At 39.9% G+C, this 26,876-nt stretch overlaps 1 protein-coding gene across 1 annotated transcript in view; it reads right to left on the bottom strand.

The window, feature by feature from the left end:
* P5CDh1 (delta-1-Pyrroline-5-carboxylate dehydrogenase 1) overlaps positions 1–26,876 on the bottom strand; it is a 338,244-nt gene that overhangs the window by 196,399 nt on the left and 114,969 nt on the right. Inside the window, exon 6 of the mRNA XM_070086007.1 lies at positions 14,148–14,269. Coding sequence (XP_069942108.1) covers positions 14,148–14,269 — 122 coding nt within the window. The remainder of the gene's footprint in view (positions 1–14,147; positions 14,270–26,876) is intronic.

The raw sequence follows: 26,876 nt of genomic DNA, 5'->3' as shown, positions 1-26,876 counted from the left end.
TAGAACTGTCACTGGGGAACAAAAGTGTCCCAATTCGCTGAGGAGTGAGGAGCTTCTTACCACGAGGCATGGTGAACAAGGTCTACTAAAATGGCGTCCCCACAATACGCCACTGCGTCCCAGATTTTTTTTCTACTGCGCATACTGACCACACACACCCATTCTCTCACACCTAGGCCTACCAGCCTTTTCCCGCAAGATTTGAAGGCACTAGAATTTATGTGTACTAGTACGTCAAAAACACTGGCATGTAAGCCGTACTAGTATGGCCGAAACCCTGAAAGGGTTAAAACAGTGACTTTGCACTGTATTTTTGTATGGTATTTATTGTTGTATACTAGTTTTCCTGGTCTCATTTTATAGAATGGAAGACATACAGTGGACACCCGGTTTACGATATTATTTCATTCCAGAAGTATGTTCAGGTGCCAGTACTGAACGAACTTGTTCCCATAAGGAATATTGTGAATTAGATTAGTCCATTGCAGATCCCCAAACATACACGTACAAACGCACTTACATAAATACACTTACATAATTGGTCGCATTTGGAGGTGATCGTAAAGCGGGGGTCCACTGTATTACAGAAATTGTGATAATTTTTGACTGGTTTTACAATGAAAAGTACATGTACCTTGAAATTGAGCACAAAGTAGCAGAAATGTTCGATTTTTACCAAAGTTCAAAAGTAAACAAATCATGCTAAGCATCCAATACATGTCAACTGGCGAGTCTAATATTCTTTCACAAGTGTGCCGATATTATTTATACCATTTCTAAACTAATGCAGTAGTCTGCATCACAGTAAATCTTCTATTTTTTGTGAGAATAAAAATTCAAAGTGGAAAGCAAAAGAATGATAAGCACCACCTTCTCTTAGCTGGAGACTTCAACATCAACCTTGGCTTACTAGATGATCAGCCTGTAACTGATTTCATCAACAATATGAACAACACACTTCTCATACCAACAATAACTAAACCAACCAGGCTCAGTGAGACAAGCACAACATAATAGACCACATATGGACCAATATACTAGCCCCCCTTAAATCAGGGATAATCAGATAGCACTACAGACCATTACCCTACCTTCCTCCTGACAAACATTAATAAACCACCACTTAAATACAACAAAGTCTCATTTAGACTCCATGACGAGGCCTCAATAAGGAAGTTCACAACTGACCTAGAGATTGTTGACTGGCCTACAGAATTCTCCAAGGCCAATGGTATTGATGACTGGACAGACATTTTTCTTAACAAATTACTTAGACTATACAACAAACATTGTCCTATAAAAACAAAACAGATCACAAACAAACGGCTTGGTTGCCCATGGTTAACCGGCACCATTCTGAAATCCATTGACAAGAAACACCAATATGAAAAGCAATATAGACAGGGCTTAATACACAAAGATATTCTTAAACACTATTCATCAGTTCTCACCAAAGTAATAAAGAAAGCAAAACAACTATACTACTCCAGTAGATTCACAGACACTAGAGGAGATATAAAAAAGACCTGGAAAACACTCTCTCAGATTCTAGGGACCCACAAACTGAAAAAAACCAAGAATATTGTCCTAACTAAACCTAATGAAACACCACTACATCCCACTGACACAGCTAACAAGATAAACGACTTCTTCTCAACCATAGGATCTAATCTCGCCAATAAAATCCCACATACTAATGCCCATGCCGGGGACTACCTAGATGAGAATTTCCCAAATTCCTTCTATCTTGCACCAACTGAGCCCTCGGAAGTCACCGAGATTATAAAGTCACTTAACCCTTTCAGGGTCCGTCCCGTAGATCTACGGCTTTACGTTCAGGGTCCAAACCGTAGATCTACGCCATGAGCTCAGCTCACTCTGATAAACTGTGAGTGGTACATTTGGGCCTAGATATGAGAGAATACATCTATGTGGTATGTGTGCACCACATAAAACAGATCCTGCAGCACACTGTGTATAATGAGAGAAAAAAACTTAAATCATGATTTTTCGATTAAAACAGCAACTTTGCAGTGTTTTTTCGTATGTTTTTTATAGTTGTATTTGCGATTTCTTGGTCTCATTTGATAGAATGGAAGACATATTACAGAAATAGAGATGATTTTGATTGGTTTTAGCACTGGAAATGGCTTGAAACTGAGCTCAAAGTAGCGGAAATGTTAAATTTTTGCCGATATTCAAGAGTAAACAAACGACCTCACACGTCTAATACACGTCAGCTGGTGGGTCTAATATACATTCACAAATATGGTGATGATATTTATACAATTATTACAGTATTGCATAACAGTAAATCTTCTATTTTTTGGTGTGAATAAAAATTCATTATGTGAATAAAAAATCAAAATGGAATTTATTTGTAAAGCCTCAAAACATAACTAATGAACAGAGGAAACGTTAGTTTAGTGCCAGGAATGCCTACATTGTTTATTCTGGACCCTATTTTGAAATTGGAATATTTTGAACTTTGTGTTAAATTGGCCAAATTAACAATTTCCGATCACTTTATTTTGTAGTTGAAACAGTTGACTTGGCGATTTCTTGTGCTCAATCGATAGAATAGAAGTAATACTAGTGAAATAGCTAAGAATTTGGTTGATTGGAATAATGTAATTGGCCTAAAATGGGAGTCAAAGTCAGCAAAATCGCCGATTCGTAAATGTCGCTGACACATCAAAATTCGCGAGAGCATAATTTCGTCAATTTTCCACCAAATTTCGTATTTTTGTTATATTACCTTCACAAAAAGATTCTCTACGATTTCATAAGAAAAAATAACAAATTTTTTTTTTTTAAATTCTTGGACACTGGTGCGTGACTCCAGATTTGGGCCTTGGACCCTGAAAGGGTTAAAAACAACTCGGGGAATCTGTCTAATGTCCCACCATTACTGTACAAGCGAGCGGCCCATATCCTTTCGCATGCTATTTCATTACTTTTTAACAAGTCACTAGAAACTAGCACCTTCCCGAAACTACTCAAGATGGCAAGGGTTACACCACAACAGATGATGCTACAGCAGCAGCAGCAGCTGACGGTGGTACAGCAGCAACAGACGATGCTACAGCAGCAGCAGACGATGCTACAGCAGCAGCAGCAGCTGGCGGTGGTCCAGCAGCAACAGACGATGCTCCAGCAGCAACAGACGATGCTACAGCAGCAGCAGACGATGCTACAGCAGCAGCAGACGATGCTACAGCAGCAGCAGACGATGCTACAGCAGCAGCAGACGATGCTACAGCAGCAGCAGACGGTACTACAGCAGCAGCAGCAGCAGACGGTACTACAGCAGCAGCAGCAGCTGACGGTGGTACAGCAGCAGCAGCTGACAGTGCAGCAGCAGCTGACGGTGGTACAGCAGCAGCAGCAGCTGTACCACCAATAGTAGCGATGGTTGATTGGGGTTTATTATACAACCTGGCCAGCTCGGAGACACGCACTCCACTTTCATACTTATCAATGATCTTTTTCTTCATCTCCATAGTAATTCTCACCCTTATTGCTGTAGGGTTGGCACTAGAAGCTTTCTTGGGGCCCATGGTCACTTATTTTCCAGAAAAAAATCACCAAAAACACTGTAATAATACGAAATGTTCCGATTGTATGCTTGGATGTTACCGCGGAGGCTGGCTGGTAAACAATGCCACCGGCGGAACATGTGAGCGTGGCTCAGGCCGCACATTGGACGCGTCTCGGACGAAGGGCGGTGAGCGGGCTTTTGGGCGGTATGCGAGGCAAAATTTTTGCGATCAAAGCGTCCGGTATGCGGATTGTACGGTATGCGATGCGTCCGGTATGCGGGAGTCCACTGTACATAAAGGTGGTGACCCTACAGACTTAAACAACTATAGGCCAATATCAAACTTACCATTGCTATCCAAAATCTTTGAGAAACTCATGCACAGGAGACTATATTCATTTATAACAGCACAAAACATACTCAACCCCTGCCAATTTGGATTTAGGAAAAATAAAAGCACTAATGATGCAATCATAAAAATGCTAGATCTGCTTTACACAGCATTGGAAAATAAGGAATATCCACTAGGAATTTTTATTGACCTAAGAAAAGCTTTTGACACAGTAGACCACGACATCCTACTCCACAAACTTGACCATTACGGTATAAGAGGCCATACGCTTGCTTATTTCAAATCTTACCTTACTAATAGGTATCAGTATGTTACCATTAAAGACACAGCATCAACAACACGGCCACTTGATACTGGAGTTCCGCAGGGAAGTGTCCTTGGTTCCCTGCTCTTCCTCATATACATCAATGATCTTCCAAACGTATCCCAACAAACACCTGAAACCCATTCTCTTTGCTGACGACACGACTTATGTCATCTCTCACCCTAATCTTGCCACCCTTAACACCATTGTTAATGAGGAGCTGATCAAAATATCGACTTGGATGACAGCCAATAAACTTACGCTTAACACTGACAAAACCTACTATATTATGTTTGGTAGCAGAGCAGGAGATGCACAAATTAACATTAAGATCGACAACACTCTAATTACCAGACATAATGAGGGCAAATTCTTAGGCCTATACCTTGACAACAACCTGAATTTCAGCACCCATATCCAACACATAACCAAAAAAGTATCCAAAACAGTTGGGATCCTCTCCAAGATATGATACTACGTGCCGCAAAATGCCCTTCTCACACTATACCACTCACTTATTTATCCATACCTCACCTATGCTATTTGTGCTTGGGGATCAACTGCAGCAACACACCTGAAGTCAATTATAACCCAACAAAAAGCTGCATAAGAATAATCACTGAATCCCATCCCTGGCAACACCCCCCCCCCACTCTTCATAGATCTAAACTTACTCCCTGTTCAGTACATCCACACTTACTACTGTGCAATCTACATCTACAGGACCTTAAACTCCAATATCAACCTTGACCTAAAACGCTTTCTTGATAGTTGTGACAGAACCCACAGGCATAACACCAGACACAAACATCTCTACGACATTCCCCATGTCCGACTAAACCTTTACAAAAATTCAATGTATGTCAAAGGCCCTAAAATCTGGAACACCCTACCTGAGAACTCTAGAACTGCACACACATTCATCACCTTCAAAACTACCATTAGAAAACATCTTATCTCCCTGATAAACCCCATCAACTAACTACACGAATACCACCTGGTGGTTCACACTTACACTCAATCACCCATTTGACCATAAACAGAAATATTAATCTCAATCTAAAATAATGAATCCTATGATACTCCAATACTGAAACTATGTACTGTGCCAAAACAAAAGCATCCACATTGCTAAACTCACAAACTAGTATTTAGTCACTTAGCCATAATACCAACTTACCTCATAATTTGTAATATTTTAAAATAAAGAATTAAACTAAGTCTGCCCGAAATGCCTAGCCATGCTAGGCGTTCTAGTGGTACACTCTGTAATCATTATTTAACTACATGTAAACCACACAACAACCAAATTCTGTAAATTCAACATTGTAATCTTTATAGAGAATAAACTTTGAATTTGAATTTGAATTTGAATGTAAGAGGGGTGTGGGGACGTGACTAATGAACAGAGGAAATGTTATTTTAGTGCCAGGAATATCTTTCTTGTTTATTCTGGACCCTATTTGGAAACTGGCATCTTTTGAAATTTGTGTGAAATTGGCAAAATTGCTAAATTCTGACCACTGTACTGGATAGTTGAAATTGGTGAATGGGTGGTTTCTTGTACTCATTCGATAGAAAAAATGGAATTCTAGCAAAATAGTTATGATTTTTGTCAACTAGTACACTGGAATTGGCCGAAAATAGGGCTCAAAGTGAGCAAAACTGCCTATGCATAAACATCGTTGAGACCGCTAACTTCGCGAGAGCATAATTCCATAAGTTTTCCATCAAATTTCATACTTTTGGTGTCATTATGATCGGGAAAAGATTCTCTATCTTTTCATGAGAAATTTTTTTTTTTTTTTTAAATTTTAGCGACCCTGAGAACAAGTCTGGGAGAGGGCCTGGGGACCCTGAAAGGGTTAAACTAGGATTAGTTAGAGGTATGGGCCTAAAAATGATAAATAATGAGTATGGATATATTGACTTATGCTCTGATATTAAGAATCTTAATAGTAACTGTCATGGAGTAACTTTGGGTAATGATAATTTCAGGTGAATAGGAAAAATGTGCATAAGAAAAAACATATAATGGTATTTTATGCTAACAGTCGAAGTGCAAGAAATAAGATCAATGATCCCAAATGGGTTAAGAGGGGAGAAAAGGGGAATTTATAGGCGCATCAGAATAGGAGAGGTTAACCTTACTGACCAATATGTTCAGCTTAAAAGGGGATTAGAAAAGCTAAACGTGACTATGAAATTAGAGTTGCTAATGAATCAAAGACAATCCAAAGGGGCTCTTTCAAGTGTATAGGACGAAGGTGAAGTAAAAAGTAGGACCTCTGAAAATTGGGAATGGACAGCTGACGGATAACGAACTGGAAATGTGTTCCATATTTAATGACTATTCTTTGTTAGTTTTTATACAGGAAGACATAAATGAGATTCCGGAAATTAACAATTATTCAGTTCCTGACGAATTCAGATTGACTAATATTACTGTCACGAGGGACATGGTTATCAAACAGACAGACAAACTGAAGCAAAATAAGTCCCCAGGGCCCGACGAGTTGTTTTCCAGGGTACTTAAGGAATGCAAGATGGAACTTAGTCAGCCATAAACGAGTGTGTTTAATGCATCCATCCTTACTGGTGTTGTGCCAGAGTTGTTGAAGCTGGCTAATGTGGTTCCTATATTCAAATCAGGGGATAAGTCCATTCCTTCAAATTATCGTCCAATACGCCTGACATCTATAGTGGGCAAGTTACTAGGATCAATTATAGCTGACAAGATTAGAAGTCACCTTGAAGAGCATAGCTTGATAAAAGAATCTCAGCATGGATTCACGAGAGGTCGTTCCTGCCTGACAAATTTACTGACATTCTTCAATAAAACATTTGAGGCAGTAGACAGTGATAAAAAAATACAGTGGACCCCCGCATAACGATCACCTCCAAATGCGACCAATTATGTAAGTGTATTTATGTAAGTGCGTTTGTACGTGTATGTTTGGGGGTCTGAAATTGACTAATCTACTTCACAATATTCCTTATGGGAAAAAATTCGGTCAGTACTGGCACCTGAACATACTTACGGAGTGAAAAAAGTTCGTTAACCGGGGGTCCACTGTATATTGTTTATTTGGATTTTAGTAAAGCCTTCGATAGAGTACCTCACAAAAGACTCTTAAGAAAAGTGGCAGCTCATGGTATAGGAGGTAAAGTTCTAGCATGGATAGAGGCATGGCTTACCTATAGAAAGCAGAGAATTTTGATTAATGGGGTCAAATTTGAATTGGGATTAGCCAATAGTGGCGTTCCACAAGGATCAGTTTTAGGCCCCTCTCTTGTCCATCATTTACATTAATGTCCTTGATGAAAGGATTACGAGTGACATGAGCAAATTTGCCGATACAAAGATAGGCCGTATGATTCATTCTGAGGAGGATAGCAATGAACTCCAGAAGGATTTATACAAATCATTGTTTTGGTCTGAAAAATGGCAGATGAAGTTCAATGTGGATAAATGTAAGGTCCTTGGTAATGAAAACAACCCTCAAAGCTAAAAACTAGGTGAAGCTGAGCTTGATCATACAGAATGTGAAAAAGACTCGGGAGTCATGGTAAGCAGAAACCTAAAGCCAAGACAGCAGTGCCTAAGTGTGCACAACATGGCTAACAGATTACTTTAATTTAACTCAAGAAGTAACATTATTATTATAATCAAAAAGAAGCACTAAACCACAAGGGCTATACAGCGCTGCAGGGCAGGAAGGAAGCGAGGGTATCAGGTGGCCAAAGGGAGATGGACGAGTAACAGGTTACGGAGAACAGTGGGGCAGTGGATAGTGAAAGGGTAGAGGGCAGCAAGATATTGAGGTAGAAAGGGCTGAGTGGAGTGCGAAAGGTATCATCATCAGAGTTTGTGGAGTATATCAGTCGTTGTCAAGAAGTCAATGAGAGAGTCAGGATTAAAGGAGGGTCCATCAGCAAGACGGGAAGGTAAAGAGAGAGTAGTAGAGCGGAGACGACGTTGGAGGTAAATTCTGCGTGCTCATTGATAGAGAGAGCAATCTAACAGAATGTGGCTAATCGATACTGGAACTTGACACTTCTCACAGAGAGGAACAGGGTGCCTCTCCATGAGATACCCATGAGTAAGACGAGTGTGGCCAATGCGAAGGCAGGAGAGAGTAGTCTCCCAACCTCGGCACTGATGACAAGAAGATGGCCAGTAACCTATGCTCGGTTTAACAGAATGAAGTTTGTTACCGAGTAGAGATGACCAATGTTGTTGCCAACAGGTGTGAAGATGGGTAGCTATTACAGCAAAATAGTCCGGAAATGGAACACCTCTATATGAAATTGGTAGGTCATGTACTGCTGACTGCGCAGCAGTGTCTGCCTGTTCATTGCCCTGTGCGTCAACATGACCAGGGACTCAACAAAAAATAATATCTTTATGCTTGGTAGAGATACAGCGTAGCCAAAGTTGGATATGGAGAACTAGGGGGTGAGGTGTATCAAATTTCCGTATAGCCTGTAGAGCACTAAGGGAATCTCAGACAAACACAAATGATGACACAGGCATAGATGCGATATGAATAAGTGCTGCAAGAATGGCATACAATTCAGCAGTAAAAATGCTAGCCGAAGATAGTAAATGCCCTCGCACGACGCTGTCCGGAAACAATGCTGCGAATCCGATGCCGTCAGAAGACTTAGAGCCATCTGTATACACTATGATGGCATGAGAATGAGAGTGGAAGTGGTCAAGAAAAAGAGAGCGGAAAGCCACCGTAGGCAGTTGGGCTTTCGAGCAAGGGAGTGAGAAAGAACAGACCCGAACAGCTGGAACTTCCAAGGGGAATAGGGAAAAGTGAGATGCTACATGAACTATAAAGGTGGTAACTGAAGGGAAGACAAGAGCAAATGTAGGCAAAAGAGAGAAAAGACGGAGCAAACAGGGATGGCGAACAAATAAAGAATGTCTACTAATATTGGTGGCCATTCTATAAATGGAAGGATTGTGGAGATCGTGAGAGCGCACATAGTAGCGAAGGCAATGGGCATCATGGCGATCAGACAATGATTGAACATTCGCTTCTGCATAGAGGCTCTCAACAGGGAAAGAGCAAAAAGCACCAAGGCATAAACGTAATCCTTGGTGATGGATGGGGTTAAGGCTAGAGAGAGTAGCAGGAGAGGCTGCTGAATAGATCTGGTCACCATAATCGAGTTTTGATAAAATGAGGGCTGAATGTAGGCGAAGGAGAGTTCGACAATCAGCTCCCCATGAAAGACGAGCAAGGGTTTTAAGAAGGTTCAGCCGGCTGTGACAAGTTGCCTTCAGAGTGGTAATGTGAAGTTTCCAGGATAACCTATGGTCAAAGAGAAGGCCTAGAAACCTGACTGTATCACATTCAGGGATACAGAAGCTATAGAGGTACAAAGGATGATCGGAGATGACAGAGCGTCTAGTGAAAGTAATTTGGTGAGTTTTGGTACTGGAAAATTTAAACCCATGCATGGTGGCCCAATTGGAAATATGGTCGACTGCATGCTGGAGAGAAACTGTAATGAGGTGACAGTCAGTGCCTGCACAAGCAATAGCGAAGTCATCAACACAGAGTGATGACCAAACACTGGATGGAAGAACAGAGGCTCTATCTTTTCATAAGAAAATTTTTTTTTTTTTTTTTTTAAATTTGGCCGACCCTGAGAATAAGTCTCTGAGAGGGCCTGTCGACCCTCAAAGGGTTAAGAGTTAAAACACTTGAAATTTTGTAAAGTTTCCAGACATAATAGAGATGTGTTCATGAAGAATGTAACCAAACTGGGTGGGGCGTGCCGTATTTGAAAGATGGGGAGCCGTATTGCGAGATTTAGTCATAATCTGAAATAGCCATATTAGCAAAATGCCTTAAGGCGAAACACCGTTAAGCGGGGCCCTACTGTATGTGATTTAAATACAGGTTGTCATTTCTGCAAGAGCAGAAATAATTTCCATTGGTGGAAAACATTTCTGTTAAAGAGCACCACAGCAGACAGAGATGAGACTTCTCAATATGAATTAAGCAACTCCATTGTCTTAGCACTGCAGGAAAGGGTGTGAGGAAGGGTGATGAGATGTAAACAGACAAGCCTCCCACACGAGTCAGTGTATCTGGATGTATACTGTACAATTTTAGCTCAGTGCTTATCACTAAGTTTTTCCTTCTTTTCATTGCTCTATCTTGTCTCTGGATATCTGTCATGGCTTCCAAACAAAGTGCAGGTGATGCTGGTGCAGCAAGGAAGAAAATTAAGCATGAAACTATGCATATTATGAAAAACTTGAGGTAACCGGAATGCTGAAGGGTGGTGCACACATCATGGAAATAGCACAGGTGTTTTCTGTTCGAGAATCAACAATTCAAGACTATGTGGCAAAGATAAGAGCTTGCACAATAAGTAATCCTCAGTGGGACACAGCCACCCACTCCACTCACTTCAACATATTAAACATCCTAAACTCAGCTTGAAGGTAAATAACAATGTACAGTACAGTGGACCCCCGCATACCGTTGGCATCACATAACGTTTAATCCGCATACCGATACATTTTATCGCTAAAATTTTGCCTTGCATACCGCTTAAAAACCCGCTCACCACTGTTCGTCCGAGACGCGTCCAATGTGCGCCTTAGCCAACCTCACATGTTCCGCCGGTGGCATTGTTTACCAGCCAGCCTCCGCGGTAGCATCCAAGCATACAATCGTAACATTTCATATTATTACAGTGTTTTTGGTGATTTTATCTGGAAAATAAGTGACCATGGGCCCCAAGAAAGCTTCTAGTGCCAACCCTACAGCAATAAGGGTGAGAATTACTATAGAGATGAAGAAAAAGATCATTGATAAGTATGAAAGTGGAGTGCGTGTCTCCGAGCTGGCCAGGTTGTATAATAAACCCCAATCAACCATCGCTACTATTGGTGGTACAGCTGCTGCTGCTGCACTGTCAGCTGCTGCTGCTGCTGTAGCATCGTCTGCTGCTGCTGCTGCTGCTGTAGCATCGTCTGCTGCTGCTGCTGCTGCTGTAGCATCGTCTGCTGCTGCTGTAGCATCGTCTGCTGCTGCTGTAGCACTGTTGTTGGTGTGGCTTATTGAGAATATACCAAGAAACAATTAACCCCAGAGGATTTGCCACCCAGGATAACCCAAAAAAGTCAGTGTCATCGAAGACTGTCTAACTTATTTCCATTGGGGTCCTTAATCTTGTCTCCCAGGATGCAACCCACACCAGTCGACTAACACCCAGGTGAACAGGAAAAAATGCCTGGAACTAGTGCTCATATTGGTGAATTTAAAGCCAGCAAAGGTTGGTTTGAGAGATTTAAGAATCGTAGTGACATACACAGTGTGATAAGGCCTGTTCTGGAAGAAAATACCAAACAGGACCTACAGTACTCAGGAGGAAAAGGCACTCCCAGGACACAGTGTCTCATCAGTCATTGCTGCATCTTCAATAAAGGTAAGTGTCATTTATTCTTCATTTAGTAGAGTAGTACATGCACAATATATATTGTGCATGTACTACTCTACTATTGTGCATGTATCCTTCTCTTTGTGTGTAGGAAAATGTATATTTCACGTGGTAAAACTTTTTTTTTCATACTTTTGGGTGTCTTGCACGGATTAATTTGATTTCCATTATTTCTTATGGGGAAAATTCATTCACATACCGATTATTTCGCATACCAATGAGCCCTCTTGCACGGATTAAAATCGGTATGCGGGGGTCCACTGTACTAATGTAATCATTTTTTAGTTAATGTACTTTCTTTTAACTGTCTGAACCTCAATAAAGTTGAGGTATTTCACAGATCATCATCATTTACAATGTTACAAAAGACACACTATTATTTTTATGACATTAAGAAAATTTGTTATAGCTCTCTGGGGTCTCAAGAACGCAACCCTATTTTTCCTTCTGGGGTCTCAAGAACGCAACCCTATTTTTCCTTCTGGGGTCTCAAGAACGCAACCCTATTTTTCCTATGTGTTTTTCAGTCCATAATTCATGGAAATCACAGAGGTAATCACAAAGGGGTAGTCACTGAGTCTTTTCTTGGTTAGATATTTTAGCATGTTATTTACATCCCCTTTATTTATTCAGGTGTTGGCAAGAATTGTGGGATTAAGAGATAAAGAATCTAACACAAAGTGGGAGCTGTCACAGTTGTTTTTTGATGATGACACTGAGCTTTTGGGAGATTCTGAAGAGAAGTTGCACTGGTTAGTGGATGAGTTAAGTAGGGCATGTAAAAGAAGGAATTAAAAATGAATGTAGAAAAGAGCAAGGTGATGAGGATAAAAAAAAAAAAAATAGGTAATGAAAGACTGGATATCAGATTGGAGGGAGCAGGAAAAAAGTGAATGTTTTTGGGTATTTGGGAGTCGACTTGTCAGCAGATGGGTCTATGAAAGATGAGGCAAATCATAGAATTCATGAGGGGAAAAAGGTGAGTGGTGCACTGAGGGGTCTGCAAAATCAAAGAACATTATCCATGGAAAAAGAAAGAGGAATGTCTGAGAGTATAGTGGTATCAATGCTCTAATATAGGTGTGAAGCATGGATGGTGAATGTTGCAACAAGGAGAAGGCTGGAGGCAGTGGAGATGTCGTGTCTGAGGGGGGTCACCCTGTCTTAGTGGAAAATGGCTGATGTGTGAATAAAAATAAATAAAATCACTTCCTCCCCTAATTCTACACCTTTCTAGACATAGCAGATTCAGTTCCCTCAATCTATCCTCACAGGAAAGATTTCTGATACACGGGATCAACTTTATCATCTTTATCTTTACATTTTCCAGTGCATTTACAGAGTGGACATAAATGTGCTGGAAAACATATAGAAAAGGATGACTAAGTCAATCCCATGTATCAGAGATCTTTCCTATAAGGATAGACTGAGGGCACTGAATCTCCACTCTAGAGAAAGGCATAAAATTGGGGAATATGGTTGAGGTGTATAAATGGGAAACAGGAATCAATAAAGAGAATGTAAATAACGTGCTAAAAATATCTAACCAAGACACGACTCTCAGCACTGGGTTCAAACTGTTAAAATTTAGATTTAAAAATAATATAGGAAAGCACTGGTTTGGTAAAAGAATTTTGGAAGAGAGGAACCAACTCCTGAGTAGCATCACTGAAGTCAAAACCTTGTGTAGCTTTAAAAATAGTTAGACAAGTATATGAGTGGGTGTGAGAGAGAGTTATAATTGCCTAGCTTAGGCCAGCAGACCTAAAGCAGTGCTCCTTCCTTCTTAAGCAGATGTGACTTGGACCTCCTTAGCATAGGTCAGCAGACCTGCAGCAGTGCTCTCTTATGCTCTTATGTTTAAATATAATCCCAAAAAGAGAGAATCACAAAGAGGTAATCTTACACACAATCTTATATCAATAATCTCAGAGGTAATCATATAAATGAGACACATAGGCAACATTAGGCATCTTTAATCCAAAACATTTCTCCTACACTATAGACTTCTTCAGTCGAGTACAGAAAGTAGTCAGGAGCAGTAGAGATGTGAAGACGATGTAATCAGTCCATCACTTTCTGTACTTCACTGAAGAAGCCTACTGTGTAGGCGAAACATTTCAGATTAAAGATGCCTAACTGTTGCCTATGTGTCTTAAATACCAACCTGTCAGTATTGTATATCATTTGGATATTTAATCATGTAAGGGTTATCATATAAAGGTTATCATATAGAGGTAATAATATAGAGGTAATGATATAGAGGTAATGATATAGAGGCAATCATGTAGAGGCAATCATGTAGAGGCAATCATGTAAAGGCAATCATGTAGAGGCAATCATGTAGAGGCAATCATGTAGAGGCAATCATGTAGAGGCAATCATGTAGAGGTAATCTAGTAAGAAGCAATCCATAGAGATAATCATACAGAGGTATTCTCATAGAGGTAACCACAGAGATAGTCACTGGAACTCACCTAAGGAAGTCGATAAGTTCAGCAGCAGAGTCAATCTCAGCTTGGATGATAGTTTTGCTTTGACCCAACATGGTGGTAGCATTAAGATCTTGCCGGTACTTGCCTGCCATTAGATCTGCGGCCTGATAAATAACTTTGAGTACAACATAACTACATCACTTAAAAATGTTGCAAGCTTACTAAATACTTTTTCCAACACTCTAGATCTACTATATCTGCTATGCTGCATGCAATATGATAAATGTTATCCACTATGTTGCATGCAACATGATAAAAGATACAGTAGGGCCCCGCTTACACAGTAAGTTAGGTTCTAGGCTATCACCAGGAAGTAGACATCGCTGGAAAGCAGAAAGCCATTTTTTCCATTTATAAATGCATATAAATGCCAGACAACAGGTTTACACTAAATTATATTAAGTTAGTAATAGAACTAGGCATTAAAAACACAAAGTAAAATGCATACACAGTACATTCATTATTTACCTTAGAGTACAGTGGACCCCCGCATACCATTGGCATCACATAACGTTAAATCCGCATAGCGATACATCTTATCACTAAAATTTTGCCTCGCATAGCGCTAAAAAACTCACTCAACACTATTCGTCCGAGACACGTCTATGCGAGGCCTGAGCCAGCCTCACATGTTCCGCCGGTGGCATTGTTTACAAGGCAGCCTCCGCGGTAACATCCAAGCATACAATCGGAACATTTCATATTATTACAGCGTTTTTGGTGATTTTATCTGCAAAATAAGTGACCATGGGCCCCAAGAAAGCTTCTAGTGCCAACCCTGTGGTAAAAAGGGTGAGAAATATTATCGAAATACTGTGGTACCATGGTCAACTGCTGATGCTGCTGCTGCTGTAGCACTGTCAGCTGCTGCTGCTGCTGTAGCACCATCAGCTGCTGCTGCTGCTGTACCACTGTCACCTGCTGCTGCTGCTGTAGTACCGTCTGCTGCTGCTGTAGCACCGTCTGCTGCTGCTGTAGCACTGTCAGCTGCTGCTGTAGCACTGTCAGCTGCTGCTGTAGCACCATCAGCTGCTGCTGCTGTACCACCGTCAGCTGCTGCTGCTGCTGCTGTAGTACCATCTGCTGCTGCTGTAGCACTGTCTGCTGCTGCTGTAGCACCGTTGTTGGTGTGGCTTATTGAGAATACCAAGAAACAATTAACCCCAGAGGGTTAGCCACCCAGGATAACCCAAAAAAGTCAGTGTCATCAAAGACTGTCTAACTTATTTCCATTGAGGTCCTTAATCTTGTCTCTCAGGATGCAACCCACACCAGTCGACTAACACCCAGGTGAACAGGGAAAAATGCCTGGAACTAGTGCTCATATTGGTGAATTTAAAGCCAGCAAAGGTTGGTTTGAGAGATTTAAGAATTGTAGTGGCATACACAGTGTGATAAGGGCTGTTCTGGAAGAAAATGCCAAACAGGACCTACAGTACTCAGGAGGAAAAGGCACTCCCAGGACACAGTGTCTCATCAGTCATTGCTGCATCTTCAATAAAGGTAAGTGTCATTTATTCTTCATTTAGTAGAGTAGTACATGCACAATATATATTGTGCATGTACTACTCTACTATTGTGCATGTATCCTTCTCTTTGTGTGTAGGAAAATGTATATTTCATGTGGTAAATTTTTTTTTTTCATACTTTTGGGCGTCTTGCATGGATTAATTTGATTTCCATTATTTCTTATGGGGAAAATTCATTCGCATAACGATAATTTCGCATAACAATGAGCTCTCAGGAACGGATTAATATCGTTATGCGGGGGTCCACTGTATTTGTAATCTTTGTGTAGGGAGAGAGGTGAGTAGTACTTATTTGTAGGAAGTCAGGTGTAGGTAGCCCTGGCTCCCCGTCTCGTACTTAATATGCAATATTTAAAACAGCCCAGAGAGTTAAAATACACATACAGTACACTCACTGTTTACCTTAAAATTTGTGTAGTCTTAATGTAAGAAGAGAGGTGAACAGTACAGTGGTCCCTCGCTTTTTGTAGTTCTCGGCAAACGTAAATTTCGCCAATCATAGGGGTATTTTCATATAAACATGGACTCGCTTTTCATAGGTTGACTTGTGAGTCGTAGTTCGTCCGGGGCGCATACCCACGGCCTGAGCCATGGCGGCAGCCAGTCTGGCATTGTTTACCAGTGAGTGAAGGTCCCCTCACATGCTCCAGTGAAATATTTCACAATATTCCATTTATTTTAGTGCTTGCAAGTACTAAATAAGCTACCATGGCTCCAAAGAAAGCTCCTAGTGCCAAGCCTGTGGTAAAGAAGGTGAGAAATACGATTGAATTTAAGAAAATCATCATTGAACAATATAAAAGTGGTACAAGTGTGGCCAAACTGGCCAGGATGTATAAGAAACCCTACACAACCTTATGTTCCATAGTGGCCAAGAAAAAGGAAATCAAGGACACTGTTGTTGCAAAGGGGGTAACTATGCTGACAAAAATAAGATCGCCAGTACTCGAAGAGGTTGAGAAGTTATTATTGGTGTGGATAAATGAGAAACAATTAGCAGGAGACACAATTATGACTTCGATTATTTGTGAAAAGGCTAGGCAGTTGCATGACGATTTGGTAAAGAAATTGCGTGCAACTAGTGGTGAAGTGAGTGAATTTAAGGCCAGCAAAGGCTGGTTTGAGAGATTTAAGAACCGTACTGGCATACACAGTGTGGTAAGGCATGGTGAGGCTGCCAGTTCGGATCACAAGGCAGCTGAAAAATATGTGCATGAATTCCAGAAGTACATAGAGGCTGAAGGACTGAAACCTGAACAAGTGTTCAATTGTGACGAAACAGGCCTCTTTTGGAAGAAAATGCCAAAGAGGACCTTCATTACACAAGAGGAAAAGGCAATGCCAGGACACAAGCCTATGAAAGACAGGCTGACGCTAATGTTCTGTGCTAATGCTAGTGGGGATTTCAAAGTGAAGCCATTACTAGTGTACCATTCAGAAAATCCCAGTGTGTTCAGGAAAAAATGTTATGAAGAGTAAATTGTGTGTGTTTTGAAAATCTAATAGTAAGGCATGGGTCACGAGGGAAATTTTCATCGAGTGGTTCAATGAAGTGTTTGGCCCTAGTGTGAAGGAGTATCTCCTGGAAAAGAAATTGGATCTCAAGTGCCTGCTAGTAATGGACAATGCACCTGCTCATCCTCCAAACTTGGATGACCTAATTTTCGAGGAGTTTGGGTTCATCACAGCAAAGTTCTTGCCCCCGAATACCACTCCTCTCCTCCAGCCCATGGACCAGCAGGTCATTGTAAACTTTAAAAAACTCTACACAAAAGCAATGTTTCACAGGTGCTTGACTGTGACCACAGACACTCACTTGACCCTAAGGGAATTTTGAAGAGAACACTTCAGCATCCTCCATTGCATAACTCTTATAGGTATGGCTTGGGACAGAGTGACTACCAGGACTTTGAACTCTGCCTGGAGAAAATTGTGGCCAGATTGTGTCGACAAGAGGGATTTTGAAGGGTTTGGGACTGACCCTGATGAGCCTATGTCTGTTGTAAAATCAATTGTGGCAATGGGGAGTTCCATGGGGTTGGATGTGAGTTTGGAGGATGTGGAAGAATTGATGGAAGACCACAACGAAGAGCTCACCACTGAGGGGCTGCAAGAGCTTCAGCAGGAAGAGCAACAGATCGCAGCTCAGAATCTTGCTGCAGAGGAGGAGGAAGAGAGACGGAAGAAGGTGCCTTCTTCAGAAATTAAAGAGATTTTTACTATGTGGGGTAAGATGGAAAGCTTTATGGAGAAACATCACCCTAACAAGGTTGTTGCAAGCCATGTTGGCAACATGTACAGTGACAAAGTCTTGGGCCATTTTAGGGAAGTGTTAAAGAGACGCCAGAAACAGAGCTCTCTCCACAGTTATTTTGCGAGACAGGACTCCAGTGACTCTCAAGGTGGTCCTAGTGGCATTAAGAAACAGAGAAGACAAGCAACCCCAGAAAAGCAATTGGTACCTGAGGTGTTGATGGAAGGAGATTCCCCTTCCAAACTATGAACAATCCACTCTCTCTCCTCCTCCAGTCTCCCATACACTAAGAAGAATCTCCAATAAAGGTAAGTGTTATGCTGTTAATGTTTCATTCATCATTTCCCATTGTATTGTTTATGTACTACATGTGAACATTAAAATGGTATAAAATACCGACAGGTTGTTAGGTAAGACACATATGCAACAGTTAGGTATCTTTATTTCGAAACGTTTCGCCTACACAGTAGGCTTCTTCAGTCGAGTACAGAAAAGTTGATAGAAGCAGAAGATACTTGAAGTATCTTCTGCTTCTATCAACTTTTCTGTACTCGACTGAAGAAGCCTACTGTGTAGGCGAAACGTTTCGAAATAAAGATACCTAACTGTTGCACATGTACTACATGTATATTTCATGTAAAAATTTTTTTTGTTTTAATACTTCTGGGTGTCAGGAACGGATTAATTGTATTTACATTATTTCTTATGGGGAAAATTGATTCGCAAATCATAAATTTCTTTTATAGTAGCTCCTCCAGGAACGGATTAATTACGAAAAGCGAGGGACCACTGTATTTATTTGTAGGAAGTCAGTGTAGGTAGCCGGTAGGTGTAGCCCAGGTGGGCTACACCTACCGGCTACCTACACTGTGGCCCAGAGCCATATTATTAGCATCGACATACCTTGTTCACTGAATTTAATTGTTTCTATCAACTACCTTTAGATGCCATCATAAACAAAGGGAGAAGTAATGAATAATTTATGCTGAAAAATGTAAACAAAAGCGGCGTGGGGGAGTGGCTGGGCCAAAAGCAGATTCATACACATTTTCTCTGGTGGCTGAGCAGAGAAAGCATAATGTCCCTCCGCACGGCTACCACACAGGTCCTCAAGTATTATTATCAGAGCGCATACAAAATATGCAATAAATGCCAGACAACAAGTTTACACTAACTTATATTAACCCTTAAACGGTCCAAACGTATATATACGTTCACTCGCATAGCACCCCAAATTTTTTAAGGAAAAAAAAATCTTTTCTTTTAAAAGGAAAAAAGAGCATATGGTACCCAGGCATCCCCAATTATTTTAATATGGAACACAGTGAATGCACACACCCATTCTCTCATGTCTAGGTGACTCAGACTTATTGTGGCAATGTTGAATGAATGACAAAGAAAACGTATATATACATTTGGGGCGCTACGTGTGTGAACGTATATATACGCTTGGACTGTTTAAGGATTAAGTTAGTAATAGAAATAGGCATTAAAAACAATAAAAGGCAAGGTACACAGAGTACACTTATTATTTGCCTTAAAATATTAATATTAATGTGTGAGAGGTAAGTGGCAGGGTGTTTATTGAATAAAATCAGAATGGCACACTATCATCCTTTAACTTGGCACTTAACCCTTTGAGGGTCGACAGGCCCTCTCCGAAACTCGTTCTCAGGGTCGGCCAAATTTAAAAAAAAAAAAAAATTATTTTCTCTTATGAAAAGATAGAGAATCTTTTCCCGATCATAAAGACACCAAAAGTTTGAAATTTGATAGAAAACTTACGGAATTATGCTCTCGCAAAGTTAGCGGTCTCGGCGATGTTTACGCATCGGCGATTTTGCCCACTTTGAGCCCCATTTTCGGCCAATTTCTCTGTACTAGTCGACAAAAAACATGAATATTTCGCTAGAACTCCATTTTTTCTATCGAATGGGTGCAAGAAACCACTCATTTATGAAATTCAACTATCCAGTACAGTGGTCAGAATTTAGCAATTTTGCCAATTTCACACAAATTTCAAAAGATGCCAATTTCCGAATAGGGTCCAGAATAAACAAGAAAGACATTCCTGGTACTAAAATGACATTTCCTCTAGTCATTAGTCATGTCTCAAGGCCCCTCTTATATTCTTTTGCTTTCCACTTTGAATTTTTATTTTCACAAAAAATATAAGATTTACTGTTATGCAGACTACTGCATTAGTGTAAAAAATGGTATAAATATTATTGGTGCACTTGTGAAAGAATATTAGACTCACCAGTTGACATGTATTGCACGCTTGGCACGATTTGTTTACTTTTGAAGTTTGGTAAAAATCGAACATTTCTGCTACTTTGAGCTCAATTTCAAGGCACCTTTCTTTGTAAAACCAGTCAAAATCATCTCAATTTCTGTAATATGTCTTCCATTCTATAAAATGAGACCAAGAAAACTAGAATACAACAATAAATACCATACGAAAATGCACTGCAAAGTCGCTGATTTATTAAAAAAAAATGGTCAAAGTTTTTTTTTTCTCATTATGCACTGTGTGCTGCAGGATTTTTTTTAGACTGTGCACACTGACCACTTAGACCCATTCTTGCATATGAAGGCCTACCAGCTTTCTCCCACTAGATTTGAGGCCGCTAGAATTTATGAGTACTAGTACGTCAAAAACCCCTACGCGTAAAACGTACTAGTACGACGAAAACCCTCAAAGAGTTAAAACAAGAGGCTTACGACTCCTCTTTTTATCACAACTAAGCTTAGACGCCATCGTCAATGAGAGCCAACTAGTTAACGAAAGGGTAAACGAGAGAGAGAACGAGATACAGAGTTCAGACAATGTAAGAACACAAACTGAACAGGTAGTGGGCGATCACTTGGCCAGGTGAAATAAATGCGTATTAATATGTGTCTACTTTTAGTTCATTTGCGTGTGTTTGAAAGAGTTTGTAAAATTTTTACCTCACAATATTTTTTATTATTATAATAAATTACCTCACAATACAAATACTCTTACATTGTGTACAAGTTAGTACAGAATAAACAAACAGCAACACTCCCATTCTCATGCAACACACCATTTTTAGAGTGAATGAAGATATTATTATAATAATAAAAAAGCGCTAAACCCACAAGGGTCATGAATTGCTATATACAGAGTAAAGGCATACAAAAGGAATGTTTTTCTAGAGTTATCCTCCAGTATTTGACTAGAGAAAACGTAATTCTTCCGGCACTACATACACAGGCGCTTATTAATGTAAAATAAGACATTTAATGTGTCCAAGAGTGATTATTATTATGTAGTATTGGCATCATGAGTAGAGAGACTCTTAGCGATTTTAATGTGTACCTGCACACCAGCACAGTAAGTATATTTAGGTACAGGTACACAATTATAATTATCAGAGTACATATAAATATGCAATAACTTTAAAACACTTGAAATTTTGGAAAGTTTCCAGATGTGGTCACGAAGAATGTAAACAAACCGGGTGGGGTGCGCCGTATTTAAAAGACCACTTGCCGTATAGCAAATTTTGGTCATGATTTGACGTCGCTGTATTGGTGGAACGCCATAAGGCAAAACGCAATCAAGCGGGGCTCTACTGTATATGATAAACTTCATAGAAACTCCCTCGTTATACAAAGCATTTTAATAACCTTAAAATAAACTTATATCTACTTATTACTTACCCCTACTACTGCAGTTTCTTGTAAAACAATTTGTTGGAAGTTTTGGCAAAATAATTTATTATAATGTTTGTAGCAGTTATTACAAATGTTGGTCAAATAGAAGTGCCAATACTAATGTAAATTTCAGTATTACTGCACAGGACATACAATAATCTGAAGGCCTATAGTATGCATAACATCTTGCTCAAAACTTAGACTATACTACACCTAAAATTTACTCAGTTATATAACAAAATTTATAAAAAAAAATCATATTTATTGTTATTTTTCTAAGTATCTAATACTTAGTATTATTAGGAACTTAAAAACAGATACGAGTTAAAGGCTAATTCATAAAAATTCACATTATTATTATTATAATCAAAAAGAAGCGCTAAGCCACAAGGGCTATATAAAAATTCACAATAACCCTCTCCAGGTATAAGAAAACATAATTATCTAGTTTAGTAAGAGTGATACTAGTTATTTCAGTTAAAATACAAAATATAGTGAGATAGTATAAGCCTAACAAAATATGGGAGTTGATTGAAAGCTGGAAAAAGAACAGGGATAGCATTGGATGAAAACAAAAAGTATCAGGATTTCCTTATGTCAAGATCATAGTAAGGAAAGAAGGTGCTTTTTTACAATAGCTCTGAAGCCGTTGGTAGATGTGGAGCCTTTGGAATCTTTAGGTAGAGCGCTCCAGATTTTTAGGCCTTTAATATGCATAAAGTTTTTACACAAACTGAGTCAATCACAGAGGATATCAAAGAGACTTTAGTGTCTTGTACTATGTCTATGGGTTTTGATGTATATAGCATATATACAGTAATATGAGCGAATATTATGTATGCTGAGTACATTTAAACTTTTGATGAGTTAAGGAGTGTGTTGTCTATCACTAGACTGGGTAATCTGTGTAAGGGGTTGGGAGCAGAAGAGAATTAAATCCAGTTATTTTGCGCATGTCAATCATCTTTAGTTTGGTGTTGGTGTTATGACTGGGAACCAGAGAGAGAGTATAGTGCTGTTACTCCAGTTTTCATTACCCCCTACAACCATAACAGAGGCAACGAAGATGGGATTTCGGAGCCAAAGGTTATTAGGCCAATGTTTTGCTGAAGTCATGGAGTTACTGGCAGCCAGGACATGGTATAAGAGCAGTGATTACTGCCAAGGAGCTACTGCAGCATCACGGCAATGAGTGTACAACATGGTGACATCGGATGGAAGGTTGAAGCCATTTGATCCAGTAAAAATCTCTAAGTTTGTTGGAAGCCAATTTTGCTCATTTGGGAATTACAGAGCAGGATAAAGAGGCACTTTTTACCAGTTTCCCTGGGATCAGAAACATACAGTGTTCTGGTAATGTGTGCATGTCAGATTTACCACACACTAAGAGTTATGATGACTTGGTAGCAGCCCTGAAAAGTTATTATGCCATGTAAGTGGCCTATCACTGTAGTTTGTTGGCATTTCAACAAAGGTGTCCTTGCATGAAATGCATGCTGATTTAAAGACTTTGGCAGGGAATTGCAACTTTGGGGGCCAGTTTGATCCCAGAGTTAGGGAACAGTTATTCATGGCAATGGAGAAGGAAATTTATTTCCCTAACTTAGTTGCAAAACAACAAACCATGATCTATTATCACTCCCAGGTCCTTCACATTACTTTTTCACTCTACTGTATGGTTAGAATTTGCTGTATACCCTGACACAGTTTTAATTTTCTCAAGTTTTCCATCTCTGAGTAGTTGAAATTTTTCTTCAATATGAAGTTCAATGAAGAGAAATTTCAACTACGGTGAACCCCTGCAAATTCGCAGTTTCGAATTTGCGGATTTTTCCTTAGAACCTAACTAATAATTGTTTGTGGAAATCCCCGCAAATTCGCCGAATTTTTGTGGATTTTTCTGTGATTTTTTTGTGGAGTGGGGCTATGTCTGTTGTTTTTAGCAACTGTGGGATGACCCCTGTGTCCATGCTCCCTCTCCACAGAATGTTAAAAGCACATGATAGGAGTTTCTTACAGTTTTTGATGAACACGGAGTTCCACGAGTCTGGGCTTGGGGCAGAGTGCATGGGCAGGCCATTTATTGCCTTTTCAAAGTCTTGTGGTGTTAGAATAATACCCGAGATTTTTGAGATGACCAAATTTTGGGTCTCGTTCATAAAGAATTCAAATGGGGCTAGGATAATACAGTGGACCCCCGGTTATCGGCCGTAATCCATTCCTGAAGGTCAACTGATAACCGAAATGGCCGATAACCAAATTAATATTTCCCATAAGAATTAATGGAAATAAAATTAATTCGTTCCAAAACAAAAATATTCACAAAAAATTTTTTTTTTTACAATTATGCAAGTATTACATACATTTATTCAAATTAAATCAAATCAAAGTTTATTCTCTATAAGGATTACAATGCGGGGTTTACAGATTTTGGTTATTGTGTGGTTTACATATAATAAAATACTAATTACAGAGGGGGCCACTAGAACACCTAGCATGGCTAGGCATTTCAGGCAAACTTAGATTAATTCTTAACCCTAAATTATTACAAACTGTGGAGTAAGTTGGCTAGATACTAAGTGACTAAATACTAAGTGACGAACACTAGTTTGTGAGTTTAGCAATGTGAATGCTTTTGTTTTGGCACAATACATAGTTTCTATAATGGAGTATCACAGGCAAACTTGTGACTATTTAGGAATCATTATTTTAAGATTAAGACGTATTTTTGTGCTTATAGTCAAATGGGTGAGTGAGTGAAAGTGTGAACCACCAGGTGGTTTTTATGTAGTTAGTTGACGGGGTGTATCAGGGAGATAAGATGTTTTCTAATGGTAGTTTTGAAGGTGATGAATGTGTCTGCAGTTCTAGAGTTTTCAGGTAGGGTGTTCCAGATTTTAGGACCTTTGACATACATTGAATTTTTGTATAGATTTAGTCGGACACGGGGAATGTCGTAGAGATGTTTGTGTCTGGTGTTATGCTTGTGGGTCCTGTCACAGCTATCAAGAAAGCATTTTAGGTCAAGGTTAATATTGGAATTTAAGGTCCTGTAGATGTAGATTGCACAGTAGTAAGTGTGGATGTTCTGAACAGGGAGTAAGTTTAGATCTATGAAGAGTTGGGGGGGTGTGTTGCCAGGGATGGGGTTTAGTGATTATTCTTACTGCAGCTTTTTGTTGAGTTATTATTGGCTTTAGGTGTATTGCTGCAGTTGAACCCCAAGCACAAATAGCATAGGTGAGGTATGGATAAATGAGTGAATGGTATAGTGTGAGAAGGGCATTTTGCAGCACATAGTATCGTATCTTGGAGAGGATCCCAACTGTTTTGGATACTTTTTTTGATGTGTGTTGGATATGGGTGCTGAAGTTCAGGTTGTTGTCGAGGTATAGGCCTAGGAATTTGCCCGCATTATGTCTGACAATTAGAGTGCTGTCAATTGAAGGCTAATGCTGGCTTCTGGAAGATAGGGAGGAGGAAAGGAGGAGGAGTTAGTGTTTGGAAGGGGAATCCCCCTCCATGAAGACTTTAGGTAGTAATGCCTTCTCTGGGGTTACTTCCCTTCTGTCTTTTAATGCCACAAGAACTAGCTTGAGAGTTACTGGACCCCTGTCTCACAAAATAACTGTCCAGAGTGCTCTGTTTCTGGCATCTCTTAAGATTTCCCTGAAGTGGGACAGGGTTTTGTCACTAAACATGTTGCAGATATGGCTTGTTTCGGCTTTGTCAGGGTGGTGTTTCTCTACAAAAGCTTGCACCCTGGTCCACATTGCACACACCTCTTTAATCTCTGAAGAAGGCACCTCCTTCACTCTCTCTTCCTCCTCCTCTGAAGCAAGCTCCTCAGCTGCAATCTGTTGCTGTTCAAGTTGAAGCTCTTGCAGCTCTTCAGTGGTAAGCTCTTCCCTGTGGTCCTCCACCAACTCTTCCACATCCTCACCACTCACCTCCAACCCCAGGGACTTCCCCAAAGACACAGTAGAGTCCACAGGGTTGGCAGGGTCAGGGCCACGGTGAGTCTCAAACTCTTCAAAATCCCTCTCTTGGACACAATCAGGCCACAGTTTTCTCCAAGCAGAGTTCAAAGTCCTGGAAGTCACACCCTCCCAAGCCTTACCTATAAGGCTTATGCAATTTATTTATTTATTTTATGTCTTTGCAATTATTACATTGAGATTTTATATTTACAATAGTGGGTTGCAATGCAAAGAGAGCCTCTATTATGCCTAGGCATTATGGGCCAACTTAACATTACTGGCTTACAGACTACTTAACACTAAGGATTATATCATAGTTGTACAGTGGGATAGTAATTATTTCATAGTTGAACAGTAGATTATTAATTATAAGTGAATCTAATTTGTTTAAGACAAAAGATATATTCATATATTCAAAAATGCTTTTTGTGAAAACAATGATTCAATTACATTCCTGTCAACAATGGATAAAAGGTTCAAAGTGATTGTTGAAGTTATGATGTGGGAGTACATAGGTGAGTAAGTGTGTACTGAGTATTTAGCATTTAGTCTAGGGTGATAAGTGGCTTTTGAGAAGAGTCTTAAATTGATTTTCAGACCAGGTTACTTCAATATCTTCTGGTAATGAATTCCATATTTTGGGGCCCTTTATGTGCATAGAGTTTTTACACCGTGTGTGATATCAAAAAGATCACGAGGGCTATACAGCATATATATATCAAAAAGAGATCTGTGTCTTGTGTTATGGTCATGTGTCCTGTTAAGGTTGGTGAGGAGAAGTTTGAGCGGAGAGTTGATATTTGTGTGTATTGTTCTGTGTATGTAGTAGGCACATGAATAAGTATGGATGTTCTTAATAGTGAGCAGATTCAGACTTTTGAAAATTGGTGAAGCATGCTGGCGGGAGTGGGAATTTGTTATCATTCTTACTGCTGCCTTTTGCTGGGTTATTAGAGGTCTTAAGTGATTGAATGTTGTTGATCCCCATGCACAAATCCCATATGTAAGATAAGGGTATATGAGTGAATGGTACAGTGCCAGGAGAGCTGATTGTGGAACGTAGTACCTTATCTTTGATAGTATGCTTACAGTCTTGGAGATTTTCTTGGTGATTTGTTGTATGTGTGTCCGGAACTTAAGGCTACTGTCAAGGTGGATACCTAGGAATTTTCCCTCTGTAAGTCTTGTGACTCATGATCCATTTAGCATTATGTTAATTGGATCATTTGCAGCTTTGTTTCCAAGCTGAATGAAATAGGTTTTATCA

This window comes from Cherax quadricarinatus, chromosome 17 (assembly GCF_038502225.1).
Source record: "Cherax quadricarinatus isolate ZL_2023a chromosome 17, ASM3850222v1, whole genome shotgun sequence".
Lineage (NCBI taxonomy): Eukaryota > Metazoa > Arthropoda > Malacostraca > Decapoda > Parastacidae > Cherax > Cherax quadricarinatus.
Note: the sequence above shows the minus strand (reverse complement) of the source record. Positions and strands in the feature narration are given on the sequence as shown.